Consider the following 16426-nt stretch of genomic DNA (forward strand, 5'->3'; position numbering starts at 1 on the left):
GAGACTGCCGTTATGCTTGCGTAGCTCATGTCGGCACTTTCGCAGCGCTAGAATCCCGATTACTGCCTAGCGTCGATGCTGTGCGCAAGAGACGCCCAAGCACATTCATTGTCTCGGCTTTGTCAACGTCATCGCATGTTGGCAACTGCTGGCCTGAGCATCAAGCCACTGCTCTGGCGTGACACACAATGTCGAAAAGGTCCATTGCCTCCATTTCCACAGCCCAAGCGGTGGACCGTGAGGCGCCTGAGGCTCCTGGCGATGCCTCCGAGAACGCGCTCAAGAATCCACGCCTTGTGTCGAGCTCCCAAGCTCTGTCTCACACATCCTTGGCAAGGCGGCGCATAACATCTTGCGCTGCTTGTCGCAAGCAAAAAGTGTGGCCGCACCAATGTCTCCTCTGTTGGCAATTACCATGGAACTGACGCATAACTCTGTCCACTGATTCAGATCAAATGCGAGCTTCTAACGGAGCGTCCGCCGTGCGAACGATGCAAAAGGCGCAACATAGAATGCGTCATCAACACGGGGCTGCGCAACTCTATTCTTGACCAAAGGTATCCTACGCCCTTTCTTCTTCCGCCTCTCATCATGTCATGAAGCTAATCCGTACAGACAACTTGCCGTTTTGGGAAGAGATTTGAGCAAAGTTCATGCGACGCTTGAGACTGTGTGCCAGCAGCTCGGACTAGAGCTGCCAAAGCCCCTAGAGTCGGCGGCTCTCAGTAGTATTAGCACTGGGCCAGGAGTCCAAGATGGTGATTTAGATGACGGTGAAGATGGACTATATGAGCCGTCACAGCACAACTCTCCATCCGCTGTCCCTGCCCCCATCGATGCCAATCTTACCAAGCCCGAATCTGAACCTAGTGCCCAGGGTCCTGCCGCTGCCTCGGCTTCACGCTCGTACAAGAAACCTGATATTGTTAGCAAGGGGCTGATAACAATTGAGGATGCCGAGGTGCTGGTCAACCACTACTTTGTTGAAATGGATCCTATCCTGTACGGATTCGCCAAAACGCACAGTACAACCCATAGTGTCAGAGACGGGTCTCCGGCATTGATTGCAGCCATCTGCACAGTCTCTTCTCTTCACCTAGTAGACTATGGCCATTTATTCGAGACTTGCTATCGCGAATACAGACATGTCATAGCCACCACTCTGTTCGAGCGGCAGGATGTCGAGCATATTCGTGCCTTGCTGATTGGTTCGTTTTGGCTCCCCGGCGCGTCAAGGATTCTCCTCTGTGACGCTGTGAGGCGTGCTGGCGATGTGAGGCTCCATCGGCACATCTTCAAGGCCATCAGTGGGTTGTCAAACACTTTTCCAAGCCCCAATCACGGCAATATCGACCAGGACCAGTCCCGCGACTGTGTCCGATTATGGTATGGCATGTTCATGAGCGACCAGCACCAAGCCATCCTCAACAACCGTGAAAGTCTTCTTCCGCTGCATCTAGACGTGCTCGAAAGAAGAAGGGAATACATGGAAAGCGAAGCATGCACCAACCATGACCAGCGTCTTGTTGCGCAGTCCTCATTACTGTTGGCCATGGCGAGGATAAAGCGGACCTTTGGGTCCGAGTACCCTACTCCTGTTCCGGAATCTCGAGCCGCCAAGTTTCTCAAGTTCTCTGCTGAGCTGGATGCGTGGATTGACGAGTTCCGTCCAAAATTCCGTGAGTTGTACATGGCCACGGCCACGCGGTACATGAGAAGTGCTGACTTGAGCATGTCTAGATGCGAGCCCTGAAATGGGAAAATTCCCGCCATTGGCATATCAGCTCCATTACCTTTTTGGCAAGCTATACCTCGGACACCATGTGTTCCGGGGCTTGCAAGGAAGAATGATTTCAGACGCACTACTCGAGGCCGCTCGAATGGCATATGACGCGGCCGTGGCCATCTTCCGGATGATCCTGGACGCCGACGGACTTCTCAGCAATCTCTGGAGGGTACCCAGCTACATTCACATCATGATATCATTTGCAGGCCATTTGCTCCTCGAACTATGCATCAAACACCGCGACCAGCTTGAAATCAATGTCGAGCAAGACTACCGCATGTTGAACGCTGTCGTCTCAGCATTGATCAACATTCGTCTCAATTCTGCACACCCGCTTCGTCGGGTCGCCAATGGCCTTCAAAAACGCCTCTTCGAGTTCGCAGTCCAATACGGAAAGGAGAGCTTGGCTGACAGCGGCGCCGATTGGCCCCGTCAGCGTGGCAAAGATGCCGGCATGACAGCATCGGCCTCTGCAGGGGATGTTGCGGCGCAAGAACCCCCAGGGCCGCTCTTTGAAATGGGCGCCACGGGTATGCCCAACGAGTTTTTCTTTACAGACTTTAGCGACTTTACATTTCAGGAGCCTTCAATGGATTTTATGGGGGTGTAGAATGCCTCGTGGTCTCGGGTCGTGCTGAAGGTGAGGGACAAGAGACGTCCTGTCGTGGCTGGAAAATGCAGGCCCAGTCCAACCAGAAACGCGCAGCTGGCGAAATTCAACACTTCGTGATATCCAACTCTCGGTGCTTTTATGAGAGTTTAAAGACGTCTATTTCTGTCAGGGTTGTTCCGGATCCCGATAAGCAGAAGCCTGGGGCTGTTGAGGAAATTGACTGCTTGCTGGGGGCTGATTACTAGAGGGACTATTAAAGTTATACGCATTCAGGGTTACTTGTGCCCTCGCAGGCGGATGCAAGCTACAGTGAGCAATTTGAGGCTGCTGTGATGTCCAAACTGGCTGTTGGGCTGTGTATTGAGCATGTTGTGGATTTAATGCTGCAGCGGCGGTTGCCACCGTTGCCGCCGCCGCCGATACTTGTTGAGCTGCGGCTGTGAGGGCGGCTGTCTGCTCCAAAAGCTGTTCCATAAGCTGTTCGAGTCTTGGATTCGGAGCATTTGTTGCAGCTGGTGGTGATTGCCCTGAAGATTGTGACGCTGTTGCTGAAGCCCGAGTCTCCGCTGCCTCTGCCTGGCGATGTTATAGACGGCGTTGACGGCACTGTTTCCATGCTGCGCTGCTGCTGCTGCTGAGCAAGCTCATCGTTTCGATCCCCAAATCTTTGTTCATTGCCACGGATCCTACCTGCAGAAGCTGTTGGTTGAGAGGCTGTGGTGGCCTTTTTCATGGGGGCTCGGCGTCGTTGTATAGTATCGCGGTCGGGCTCGCGACGTACCCGAGTTCGCAGTTGACCTGATAAGCGGACTCCGCTCAAATCGGCGATATCTGGTAGCTTCTCGCAAGAGTGGTTTGGGTTGGTAATCCTGACTGTAAATGTTGAAGGATCGTGACTATACTGGATTGCGGCTCGGAAAGGGCAGTTTGACTTGTAGGTAGATGTTTTCTAGATGTCGCGATTGTACCTGTACTTGTGGTATTCTCCGCTTGATCGGCACTGCAATTTTGTGGCAATTCGAGCGCCTGTCTGCCTTGAATAGTTGTATCCGTTAGTAACGACGATGAACCCCTGGAAGCTTTTGAGAACACTGGAGAGCCTGCAAAGCTTCCTCATGTGTTGAAAAGTGCTGTGAGAGATCAGGCGCACTCATATCGAAGGACAAGGACCCAAATGGGCCATTGGTAATGCCGTTGTTGTGGTGGCGATGATGTAAAACGCTTCCATTGACGTGTTGTGGTGAGTCTGTGACAGCGTGCTGTGGCCGGAACAATATTGTTGCGGCCGTAGCAATTGCAGATTGTACATGGCAATTCATTTTCGAAAATTGCCATTTCTGCCATTTGAAAGAGGTCGGACTATTGCCGATGTCGGCCGTGGCATCTAGAGAATGATTCACGACGGGGTGGTTGGATAAATCAGCTGAGTCGACCCCCGGCGAAAATCGCAAGAAAAACAGTCGATTGGCGTGACTAGTGACTGAGATCGGGAGTCAACAATCATTCATTCGTCTTATTAGTAATTACTGTGAGCTACCCGTCTCAGACTTGGGGCATGCTTCATCCGAGCCATCTACTTGCAAAAAGATGTCGACATGAATAGCAGTCTCCAAGCCAGCGCCCAATACCTCCATTCCCTGTTTGGCCTTGCAGACGCGTGGCCGTCGTCACCGGAGGCAGTTCTGGCATTGGACGCGAGATGGCCACGGCCCTCGGCAAGGCTGGAGCGCTTGTTATTCTCATCGCTCGTTGACCCAAGCCGCTGCAGGCCACTGCTGAGCACCTCTCTAGTCTAGGAATTCAAGCCACGGCCCTTGCGATGGATACTGGAGAAAGCGAGGCCATCCGAAGTTGGGTGCTCCAACACCATGGCGTCCCGGACATTCTGGCCGAGCCGCCCCTAGACGAGCTGACACAAAGCCAATGGGACCATGTGCTTGCTGTCAACTTGACAGCTACGGACCGTCCAAGGCTGGACTCGTCGGTAACCGGCCAGGCAATTTTTGTAGACGGCGGTTACTCATCAACTTGAAGGAGGAACTGAGGTAGTATAACAGATGTCCAATGTCAGACCCAACTCGGAGCCATCTCAAGCCGGTTTGATCTTGATGTTACTGTCATAGTCCCCAAAAATGATGCATACGCGGAAGGGTGTTTAGTTATCCGCGTGAGTGTATGACATGAAAAAGCAAGTACGACTTGTCCCACCCAGTCATGTCGACATCAAGTCCTATTATACATATGCTGGGTTGCCTAACCTGGGGCCGTTCGAAATTGGGGCCGTTTCAAGGTGACGGCACGACCGGAGATGCACACCATCTCGCCCGCCTTGGAGGCCCCTGGCTCCCCTAGCCGGTCTTTCGGTTGACAATGTTCCTGGCTTTCCATCCCCATGGAGAACAGAGACAGGGGGGTCCATCCGCCTCTCTGACCCAGGAACCAGGGATGTTGAGTACCGAGAAAAGAGTCGCGGCTAAGCCGGGCCGGGGCAACGACGATCCCAACACTTGACTTGCTTTAGCAGTGCTACTCGAGTCGAGACAGACGCAGGGGTGGTATTTGCCACATAATTTATCTCTTGGCCTGCCATGGTTGCATGGGTACTTTAATCGAGTCGTACAACACGGAGTATTCCGTGCATGTTACAACTCACACGCCGGAATAGGCCAAGCACAATCCAAGTGGTGAACAGGATGGTTTCCCACAAGTATTAACGTGGCGCTGTCCCCAGTTTCGGAACGGAATGGCCCTTGTTACCACGCTCCGACCGAGACATCATTGATATATCCGGATGCGAGTGGAAGGTAGTTACTAGGCTTAACACGATCGCATGAGAGCACTGGCCTATAAGGGCACTTGTATTAAAGGGATATAGTTCTTGCCTCCAAGAGGGCACAATGTAACTAGTCAAGGACATGGCCGGCTCTAGTTCATCCCATAGGAGATTAGCAGTCAAGTCTAGTGTACGACGGTCTGCCAGTCAACCACGTAACTACTCGCCTACTAAACGAGAAATCACAAGACATCAAAAGACCCTAGTGGCAGAGATGCCCCAGAGATTTGCTACCAGGCCCCCAAAGTCTGGAGGACCGTGCGATCGACGGGCTGCCGGGGATGTCAGCCGTGATACTCCGTACCGTGGCAGCGCTAAACGGCAAGTTACCACTGCTAATTTTAGCCGGGGTTGCCGTCGTCACGTCTTGGCTCAAGTATTTGACATTGGAAGGGAGGAGATAATATTCCCTGCTCTTCTTGGCCCGCTGTACCGTCGCGCTGTGTAAACGGGTCAATGTACATGGAACTCTAACCCGGCAAGGTATTTCATCCGAATAAAACAAGACTGAGACCTGCGTGCTACTGATTTTGTCTTGGAAATCAATGCCACGTCCCATCCGTCAGCAGTTCATGTACGTTTTTCGATCCATACAAGCATCCAACCGTTGAAAAAGTCGCGCATCTCGACGGCTCTCGTGACCGTACCCTCGACGACGGCATCACAGCTAGTGACGCGATTGAGGACAGGATACAAACATTCGGCGATGATGAAGAGCATTTAGGCGACGACGGCCATGCAGGATACACGCCGACAACTACGACAATAAATTCGACTGTATAACTCCCGGTCCGTACCCGGATAGTATGGGCTTCCACCCATATGGAGTTTGGTTCGATTGTGCATCTCGCGGCTTCTGCTGTCAACGTCACGCAGCTGCCGGCTTGTGCTGTGAGTCGCATTCCCGAAATATTGCTATACGACTTGTCAAACTTCCGCGAGATGTTTTGTTCGGGTAGGCGCGATCAATGAACGGTATTGTCGCTAACATGCAACCATTGGACAGTCGTCATGTATTGCCGCAAGATGCGACGTCGCCAACGTAACTTGCATATGCCACAATGGAGGATACAGTTCTGCGATGGGGGCGTGCGTGTTTCAATCATGTGCATTGTCGGATGCGCTCTGTAAGTGCTCGCCTCTGCCTTTCGCATGCTAAAGTTGCTTGTAGACTGCAACTAACGGTATCCTGCACACGTAGTCTCGAGAAACTTGACATCGACACTATGCAACGAACCAACCAGAGATAGAGGCCTCGAGTTTCGAGTCGTCAACTTTCTGCTGGGAAGCATGGCCTTCGGGCTAGTCGTCATGCGAATATTTTTCAAAAAGTACCTCAGCACCAGCAAGAGACTTGGTCTGGACGACTGGACAATCCTGGCCGCCCTCGTTGTCGGAATCCCCAGCGTGGTCATTCAGGTATTCTTTCTGACTCCGACGGGGCTGGGGAAAGACGTCTGGACACTGGATATACCCATGTTGCTCGACTTTGGCCACTACTTTTACGTCATGGAGGTTTTATACCTGACATTGATCACGCTCATCAAGGTGTCGCTTACTCTGTTTTACCTCAGCATATTCCCGGGGACTGTAATTCGGCGCTTGCTGTGGGTGACTGTGGCTTTCCACATCACCTGCGCGCTGGCCTTTGTCCTGAAAACCGTGCTACAATGCACGCCGGTCGAGTACAACTGGGAAAAGTTCGACGGCGATCCTTCAACTACAGGACACTGCATCGATATAAATGCTTCGGGATGGGCTAATGGCGTTATTGGCGTCGTGGCAGATATCTGGCTGTTTGCACTGCCGCTAACACAGCTGAAGAGGCTCAGGCTGCATTGGAAAAAGAAAGTCGCCGCGGCCATTATTTTTTTAACCGGAGCCATGTAAGTGCTTGCCTTGTCGGACTTTGGATCTCAAGACATGGTGAACTGACTGCGCGACAAGTATTACCATTGTGTCCATGCTTCGGCTCAAGTCTCTGGTCCATTTCGCCAACTCGTACAACCCAACCTGGGATCAATGGAGTGTCGTCTTTTGGTCCACGATTGAGGTGTCGGTCGGGTTTATTTGCACTTGCCTGCCTGCCTTGCGTCTCATACTCATGCGCATGTATCCTCAGACATTCAAGCCGGATTCTTGTGGATCGTCATCTCCCGCATCGAGGAATTTTTACAGGCGCAATAGCATTTCACGTATTGCTGATGAGGGCAGTGAAAATGATTTGGTTAACTTGTCTCAATCGAATTTGGTACCGGCTCACCTGCAGGATAGTCTGAAGGGTAATGGACGGGTCGGGGACTAGGAGTGGCAAGATTCGGATACGATCTCTGCAGGCCTTACCCCTTGACGAGAATATCATAGAAGGAGCGGCGGGAGATCAAACGGCTGCCAAGAGGCCATCTGTCAAGAATTAGGTGAAAGGGGTAAAATTAACTATGGGTTGGGCGGTAATTGTGACTTTTGTTGCAGATACTGCTTTCTGCCTACGCAGCCGGCGTCTAGGCCTACATATTGGGATGGCTTGTCTTGCTTCATTGTATGCCAGTCAGACGGCTCTGTCTGCTAATTTATCAAGCCGATGTTAAAGCGGAATTGACTAGAAAATATAAAAATTAGAAAGGGAAGCGTTGAAAAGCATCAATATTAAAGCTGAAGATGAGGGTCTACTCCCGTCTCCCAACGTTTGTCTCAGTGTGACATCATGATCGCTCAACTGATCAAGAGAACATCAGATGTAGTAACTGATGCAGCAACGAAGGCAGCCGAAAAAACGCTTCACAGTTATATTATGGTTAAACTCACCGGTGGACATCCTCAACAAGAACTCAGTGAATGAATCAGCCGTCAAGACCCCAGCCGTGTAAGGTATTGCTGTGTCTCTTAATAATCTTCGGTGTTATTTACCAGTCGGATGGCTTTCTACTGATATAGACTTGGTGTTACCCACATGGCTCTGGCTCACTAATAGCTATGGAAGGGTCCGCCTCACTGGACTCGTTCCTGCTATCTAAGCGTTAATGTTTAGCTCGGCTGCGTGCATTTCTGCTCTTCATCTGCCCATCCATTTTGCGACCGCGCCGAAACTGGGCCGGTGCGTGGATAGCAGGCTCTTGAGATTTTGTAGAAGATATTAGGGTTGTTGCCTCCCTTTCTCCCCCGACTTGATAATCAGGCTTTGCTTTAGATAATTTAGTATTCTAAACCAAAGTAAATGCTAATTCATAGAACTAGCGGTTTGATAATGAGCCGAATCTCAGAAGAAATAGCGCAATTAAATGAGTGTATTTATATATTTTATGTAAATTCTGGCAATGTAGAGGACACATTGCTGTATGAATTAGCTAAGCTTTATCTGGTGTCAGGAAGAGGCTATAAAACTTCCTAAAACCAACGCCGAGACGCAATGTATTGACTCCGAAGCAATATCTGGAGACCGCTTCCCGGCCGCGCGGATGGTCAATTAAGTGCCGCCGCATAATTTGTCACATTTGCTGTTAATGTAGAGATTAATTACACCGGTGTAAGAGGCCTAGGACTACCTCTATAGAAGAACATTAACTTATAAGTTTCAGAGTATAAATAGGGTCTAGTTTAACTCAAATAAAGCATTAATAGGGGGAGTAAGAGGTTCCAATGGAAGCTCTAACTCAAATTACCATATGGTTAATGTAACTTTCAAGTTTCAGACGTTTATTTAAGGCAATATTTCTTAATACACTACTAATAAATTACGGCAAGTATGTATAATTCCACTTTTCATGTAGGAAATCAGGCCCCTCTTATTTTATCCAAGCTGTCCCAAATAGATGGTGTGCCCCCGGGGGAGTTTTCGGGCAATGACTTTGCTACGCACTAGTGCCTTTGTTCTGGGGTTTAGAGGGTTATTCGTATTGTATTTAATACAGTTTGAAAAGCTATAACATGTTATATATTTTGAATATAACATACATAATATAACCCTACGCCCCACCTTAAATACCCCAACAATAATAGCTTTGGTGAATGCAGCGTCGAGTCTGATCTGGTCTAATGTAGTCTCATGTTGCATTATCATTCTTCGCGTGCCAATGTGGAGACGTTGAGTCCAGGGAGGTAGAAAACATACGAATTTTAATGTAGCAAATTCACTTTTATAGAGGAAGGAGCAGCCTGCTGCTATTATATCTACTCGTATCAGAGTAGACAGGAAAAAGTTGGTTTCGAACTCGAGCAGATCAAGAGCTCGAGAATCTGAAATACTTCCAATGTCACTGAACGTCTTGTCAACGCCTTAGTTAAAGAAAACTACCAACAAGATGTCGCCGCGGGGAGATCAAAGTCCAGCACACGAGTGCAGTTTTGCAGGATGGACCTATAGAGCCAAGCGAGGCTGCTGCTCCTCTCATGGCTCATGATGAAATTCAACTGTCGGATGTCACTTGGGACACGGAGTTGACAACTGAGATGGACTTGGGAGGTGGGAAAGAAGTTCAGTGGATTCTCCCGAAGCTGGCATATGCAATTTTTGACGAGAGAAAAGAAGGGCAGGACATTTTCAAGTACATATGGATTCCTGCCAGGATCCATGCAGGCCGGGTACATACCACGCCTAATAGACTTGGGCTACTCTGAAGCGCGCCTAGTGAGGTGAATGGCCCTGCCCGACTTCCAGCAGGGGTTATGTTTGGATACCAGGAAAGTACGCCTAGTTGTCTATTTTCCGCAACCGTCGTTCGTAGGCGTGGTGATACGAAGCGGCAAGAATATTTCACGGGAGCTAGCATGGTTTAAGATGCACGAATAAGCCGCAGGTAGTTGCCCTTGCGCTATCTAGGCATATGTAATATGAATTACTTATTTAGAAACCTGAAGATATAATGACAATTTCTGAAAAGGCTCTGGCAACAAGAAATAGTGGTGAGGGGGAAGAGCGAACGTAGTTGGCTACAAAAGAAGCTGCTACTAATAAAAGGTAACATTAGCGAATCGCCGCACAGATAGACGTGTATTCGGGCCTACCAAGATATAACTAGTTGTCCAAAAACGGAAGCATAATGAGCTAAACCACCAGTTTGTGGACAGAAGTATTCGACCACCCGGCTGCGTTGATTGAACCCAAAGAGGTCGAATACTTACGACCTCTTCTGTAGCTAAAGAGTCCGGCTATATCTCGAAAAAGGAGAGGAGGAAAGAAAGTTTGTTTCCTTCCAAGCGTCGACTCAAATATAAAACGCTTGCCCCTGCACTCCAGGCTTCTGATATACTACCCAATCGTACGTTACACTGACCAGCCGCGGTTGCTTGTGACGTTGCAATCACGTCTCCCTTGCAGTCGATCCACGCGTCGCCTGGCCACTAGTTCAGGAACACAATTTGGTAGACGGGTCAAAGCCACGCCACGAGGCCACCCATTGGGCCCGCACAAGCCTCCTAAACTTTTGCAACTATCGATAGTTGGTCACTGTGTGCCCGGACTGCCAAGCCTTTCTAACCTTGCCGGGCTGTGGCTGCCAATTAGACATAAAGTCGGCACATTACCGTTGGGTAATTACTCACCGTTGTAGACCTTGGGACCACAATATCAATGTAGCTGTGTGATGTGGATGTAACTACGCGTGGATATCTTCAGCTGTCAGACGAAAAAAAAACAGAGACATGATTCGGGCACGCAAGAGGGTTCTCTTGGTCTAAGAGGATCTAGACTGCATCGTGGATCACGGTGCCTTGGCATTTCGGTGATGCGGGGAGAACTACCCCGGCCAGGTCGGGATGGATGGGCTTGGAGAAACTTGGCGATGACCAGGTTGCACGGACGGACCCTGTATATTGCCCCGGCCGACGGCAGCTTGGTTCAAAATGAGAAATATGGTTGCAGTCGGGGATCCGAGCCCTCAGGAATAAGTGCTGGTGACTGGCGTTCCTACCACTTTGAGCCGGGGATTTTCATTCTCTTTGTTTTTGATTGTTTGCCAGAGACGGACCTTCTGGCAAAGAGGGTAGAGATGCTTCAAGCTCTTCTGCTGCTAGCGGCGCTGCCGTTGGCTACATCTTCATCCGCGCATGGTAATCAGCGTCGTGTCATTCAGCAGCCCGGCCTTATCCGTTTCCCGATCACGGTATCCGAAGCCCCGGCAGGCACGTTTCGTCGCCTTCGCCGGCAAAACAACGTCGATCTCACGAGCCGGAGCACGGGTTTCTTCTATACGATTGACCTTGTCATTGGAACACCTGGGCAGACGGTTCCCGTAAACTTTGATACTGGATCGTGGGAACTATGGGTCAATCCGAGTTGTTCAAACACCTCCGAGACAGCAATCTGCGCGAGCCTCCCCCGATTCACAGGGTCAACAACACTGGTGGACACGAACCGAACCGGCCAAATCGCGTATGGTGCCGGCTATGCCAAGTTCAAGTACATGTATGACTACATCTCTGTTGGAGGTAAGGGCCACCAAAATATCGCCGGGTGTTGAGAGGGCGAATCACGCTAAGCCACGACGCCAACAGGGGCAAAGGTCAACCAGCAAATCTTTGGCGTGGCATACGACACGTCGGTCGTTGCATATGCTATCTTGGGCGCTGGCCCTTGGGTGTTGGGCTGGCAGTCTCCTTACCCCCATGTGCTCGACTCGCTAGTAAGCCAAAATTATATACAGAGCCGCGCCTTCAGCCTTGATTTGCGGCCCTTCGAGAGCCCCCTCGGGGCGGTCATCTTTGGCGGCATCGATACCAAGAAGTACGTAGGGGCTCTCGAAAAGCGACCCATTGCCAGGGGGCCTGATGGCAGTGTCCGGTATGTCGCTCACCGGAAGAAAAGAGCAGTGTTTCTGAACTATCGTGCTGACTCGGACCAAGGTACTGGATCTACGTTGATGGACTCTCGGTGACTAGAGAGGACGGGTCTCAGATCCCGGTATTCGACCAAATCAACGGCTTGCTCGCGCTGCTTGACAGCGGCACAACGCTGACACAACTGCCGCGATCTATGGTTACGGAGATTCTGAAGGCGTTTCCCTCTGCCCGGCAGGACCCAAATGATGCCAACCAGTATATTGTGGACTGCTCAGCGGCCAGTCTCGCGGGCACGGTCAATTTCAAGTTCGGAAACACGGTAATTAAAGTTCAATATGACGACTTTCTTTGGAAACAGCCTCAACACGGGATATGTGTGCTGGGAGTGTCGCCAAATGACTGTGAGTGACCCGAATTATGGCAACGGCAATGGGACTGCGTGGCTAACACGCCCAAAACAGCATTCTTCGTGCTGGGTGATACGTTTCTTAGGTCCGCGTATGCCGTCTAGGACATGGATAACAGAAATGTCTACCTCGCTAGTGCTGCTGATTGCGGGACTCATCTCGTCCCGATTGGCAAGGGAACGGATGCCGTTCCGTCGTTGGTGGGTGAATGCAGCTCTCAAGTAACTTCTGCCAGGACGTCAACCACGGCGTCGCAGGTTCAGTCGACTACAACACAAGACGTCAGGATTACTTCATCCTCGAGTTTCTCGTCGCCTACATCTTTGGCCGCGTCCTCTACAACGGCTGCTTCTGTCTCAGTCTCAATAGATCTGTCCTCTACTGCGGCTTTTAGTACGTCCTTGGCCAGGTCCTTAATCACATCATCAACCGCGTCCTCAACCACGTCCTCAACCACGTCCTCAACCACGTCCTCAACCACACAGCCGACCACATCATCAGTTGCATCATCAACCACGTCGTCAACTCCGACATCTGCCACGGAGCTGACTACGGATCCAACCGCACCGTCCACTACGTCGCGGACCCAGTCAACCACAATTGAGAACATCAAGTCCCCTTCACCTTCTAGTTTATCATCACCTACATCATCATCACTAGTATATTTATATTCCCTCGAGTCCTCTCCTGCTTCGCCACAGAGTCAAACGACTGCGACAAAGGATGTCAATGCGACCTCGTCTGCCGTTTCATCATTGCCTACATCATTGTCCACTGCTTCGTTCACATCACTCCTCACCCCCACGCCTGCGTCCTCAAAATATCCATCATCTACCAAGTCTGAAGGTGAACAGTCTTCTACATTCTCCAGGACGGGTGCATCGAATACAACTACTGCTCCATCCTCGTCGTCTATTACGGTATCTGAGACTCAACACAGTTCAGTCATACATACAAGCTCGATTATAACCTCTCGAGCCTCTACATCCTTGTCGGAAACACTACCCCCTCATTCGGGCAGTCTCTCAACCAGACATGTTACATCATCAGTCGATCTGTCCTCGACAACAGAATCGAGTCCGTCACCAGTAGCACCGACAACCTCATACTCGACGACGGTGTCATCCCACGCCACGAATAAGGTCCCGGTGTCTAATCAAATCGTACCAATTGTTGACGCCGCTACATTGCCGACCAGGATAACTTCAAAGAGGCCGACTTTCGCTACAGGTTCCTTAAGGGGCAGCACATCTCAAGTCGCAACAGAGATGTCTTCTGCAAACACCCCAGCAAGCAATACAGAGACGTCTGTGTGGCGAAGCCCATACATGACCCAGGCTCGAAACAGTTCTCTCACTGTTGCGGAATCAGCAGCGACTGAAACCCCAGACTCCAGTACCAGCTCTGCACCGGATCGCCCGTCCAAGGTTACAGTAACTACGACATTAGCCGTGACATCCTGCGAGCCAACTGTTTCAAATTGCCCATTAGGCAAGCTAACAACCTCGATCATAGTACTGGACGCGACATCATATTTGGGTGGCGGATTTGGCGGCAATCCCAGGCCGGCTGGAACAACGGCAATCTACACACTGCCTCCTTTTATTTGCGGCAAGGGAGCGATGGATTGTACCACTCCCACGACGCTGCCTACGCAAGTCGTGACCGTGGTGCCTCTGACCACGAAGTCAGTCGCGGTTACTGTTGGTGACTGTGCGGACTGCGAAGCAGCACCAACACCATTGGCGTCTTTATCCCATCAGTCCGGTCTCAACTCGCCCACTCCAGCCCAGACGCAGCTGGAGACCGGATCCTAGGGTCTCTCAGTACAGGAATGCTCTGACTGCAGCCAGACATTAGTACCTTCACCTCGGCCAGAAACTTCCATTTCGAGACCAAACGACGCAACTGCGACGCATTCAAACAGCGATGTCGTCTCATCCGGTGACGCTTGCCCAAGCTGTGGCGCCCCAACTCCAAGCGTCGTCACTGCGGATAGTGCCCAGCGGCCTCAATCTTCAGTCGTATTGTCGACTGTAGCAGTTCTGTTGGCCCTGTCAGTCGCGATCAGATTTTAGTGCATTTGCGTGCGCCATATTACGGGGCGAGTAATTTTCGTTTGTTTTTTATAGTAGTTGCGCGGTATTCCAGATAATTACGAAGACGTGATATTTCTGTATTAATTATAAAACCGAACCTGTATAGGGATATGTTGCAAATAGATTTTTGACTATTTAGCACTGTATATAGATAATTACTTCTTGCCATGGTACATAAAATTCCACAATTGAAATGACTGTTTATCGGGCTGTTCCCCGGAACCAATCGAGACCATGTCGTTGGCAAACGTCCATATTTCTTGTGATTTGCATAGACGTGCGTCTGCCGAATGCCTAGTTGTGACCAGTCCTGGTTTTGGACAAGATATAATTTCGATCTGCAATATTTCCTTGTAACTAAAACGGGATAGTAAGATCTGTGGGCTCGCAATCTTTAAGACGTTCTTATTCCATTATCACAATGGATAGTTGCTGGCAGATCGACATCCAGCCCTCATCCAGTTTGTTCCGACACGGGCCTTACAGAGAGCCGTGGGATCTCGCTGACTGCTAGGCATAGACCTATTGAATGGTTTATAAACAGAATGTTGGGCGAAAGATGACATGTGTTTCTAGGGAACTGTCTTCCAAGTCACGGTCAACAACACTGATTCGATTTTCTTTTACTGTTCAGCTGGTAGGCGCAGTGAATCCTTCAGCAGATCAGACTCTCGGCAAGTTCAAGAGCGCTTCCAAATCTTCCAAAAACAGTGTCAGCCCGGATTCTCCGTACGGAAGCACCGTGTCTTCTTCTGACAAAACCTCTGGTGCGAAACTATACCAGCCAGTTGGTGGAGTAGCTGCTGTTGCAGCTCTTCTATAAAGGGAGCCGTCGCTATTTCACACCATATACGATCTAGTAAGCGGATCTATAGTGGAATGTAAAAATATTTGACAAGCCCCTGGCTATTGCGTGCTATACTATAGTGGGCTGCAGTACATCAGTGTATACATGTCAATAGGCAAATGTATTGTGCTATAGGCTATTTAGCGATCAAGATGAATTAGATTGGTTGATACACGAAGAAACGAGATAGTCAATCGCGTCATGTTCTCAACCTTAATCGGGGGCGCCAACGGTAGTTTCCTGCGGGAACCGCGCGCGCCTTATACACCGGTGGTGCTCGACGGAAAAGTCAACTATTGCGAGACTTATGACATCATGTCAAGGCCGTGCACACTACAGTCATGGCCGCCGCGAGTAGTCATGGAAGAGACGCTAAGGGGTAGTAGGCGGAGGTTTGACAAAAGACAAGGCAAGCAAGAATTGACATGGTGACACATACTTTGAGGGACTGTGGCCGACCTTGTTGACAATAAACTGCTATTCGAAGCTCATGTATTCATTGGAGGCAGGAATCTTGGGATACTCATGGTTGACATGTTTCGCTCCGGCGCTGACTCGAGGTGCACACACATTACGATGTGAGGCTTTGCGGGTCCGCCTGCTTGGTGCCGCATCTACCATTACAGAAAGAGACTTTGAGGCAGTCTATTGGTGGATACTAAATGACAGAGAAGTTCCCGGAACGCCATTGAGAAGCAAGTCAGACCCCCAGCATGAGACGACTGGTGCTGACAGAGCTACGGCCTCCCTTTCTAGAACTAGCGGTCCCTTTGGATTAGCAGTGGAAGAAACCGAAATAAGTGGCGATTAGTTGCGAAGCCCCAATGAGGAAGCTGTCTGGTCTAGTTAAAGGCTTCCGTTGTGGGTTAGCCGCCGGAACTACCGACTCAAGTTCGGTGATACAGCCGACAGCGATTCTTTACCAACGCTCCTCCATTTATGACAGCACATCAGGAATATGAGGTGAACCCCGGGAGCAAGAGGCGACACTGCCAGAATAGTAAGGTGTCTTGGCGGTACTCTAACATGTTCATGGAGCCCTTTTCTGATAGTTGAACATGTTCCGC

The 16426-nt window shown here is 50.3% G+C and overlaps 5 protein-coding genes across 5 annotated transcripts; 4 read left to right on the plus strand and 1 right to left on the minus strand.

The window, feature by feature from the left end:
* Positions 1-188: 188 nt before the first annotated feature.
* On the plus strand, positions 189-2396 carry J3458_015181 (uncharacterized protein; the record flags this gene model as incomplete). The annotated part of the gene is made up of 4 exons (XM_066120709.1): positions 189-377; positions 451-557; positions 616-1679; positions 1741-2396. 4 exons carry the CDS (start codon positions 189-191, stop codon positions 2394-2396), a joined length of 2016 nt encoding a protein of 671 aa, XP_065974301.1.
* Positions 2397-2703: 307 nt separating this feature from the next.
* Positions 2704-3132, minus strand: J3458_015182 (uncharacterized protein; the record flags this gene model as incomplete). The annotated part of the gene is made up of 1 exon (XM_066120710.1): positions 2704-3132. One exon carries the CDS (start codon positions 3130-3132, stop codon positions 2704-2706), a length of 429 nt encoding a protein of 142 aa, XP_065974302.1.
* Positions 3133-5678: 2546 nt separating this feature from the next.
* J3458_015183 (uncharacterized protein) lies at positions 5679-7859 on the plus strand. The gene is made up of 4 exons (XM_066120711.1): positions 5679-6123; positions 6239-6359; positions 6434-7118; positions 7180-7859. Exons 1-4 carry the CDS (start codon positions 6055-6057, stop codon positions 7535-7537), a joined length of 1233 nt encoding a protein of 410 aa, XP_065974303.1. The 5' UTR covers positions 5679-6054; the 3' UTR covers positions 7538-7859.
* A 3357-nt stretch (positions 7860-11216) lies between these two features.
* Positions 11217-12517, plus strand: J3458_015184 (uncharacterized protein; the record flags this gene model as incomplete). The annotated part of the gene is made up of 4 exons (XM_007809541.2): positions 11217-11655; positions 11722-12007; positions 12070-12407; positions 12468-12517. The coding sequence occupies 4 exons, from the start codon at positions 11217-11219 to the stop codon at positions 12515-12517; spliced, it is 1113 nt and encodes a 370-aa protein (XP_007807732.2).
* On the plus strand, positions 12366-14719 carry J3458_015185 (uncharacterized protein). Its single transcript, XM_066120712.1, has 2 exons — positions 12366-12407; positions 12468-14719. Exon 2 carries the CDS (start codon positions 12521-12523, stop codon positions 14228-14230), a length of 1710 nt encoding a protein of 569 aa, XP_065974304.1. The 5' UTR covers positions 12366-12407; positions 12468-12520; the 3' UTR covers positions 14231-14719.
* Positions 14720-16426: the final 1707 nt, after the last annotated feature.

This window comes from Metarhizium acridum, assembly GCF_019434415.1.
Source record: "Metarhizium acridum strain ARSEF 324 chromosome Unknown scaffold_347, whole genome shotgun sequence".
Classification (NCBI taxonomy): domain Eukaryota; kingdom Fungi; phylum Ascomycota; class Sordariomycetes; order Hypocreales; family Clavicipitaceae; genus Metarhizium; species Metarhizium acridum.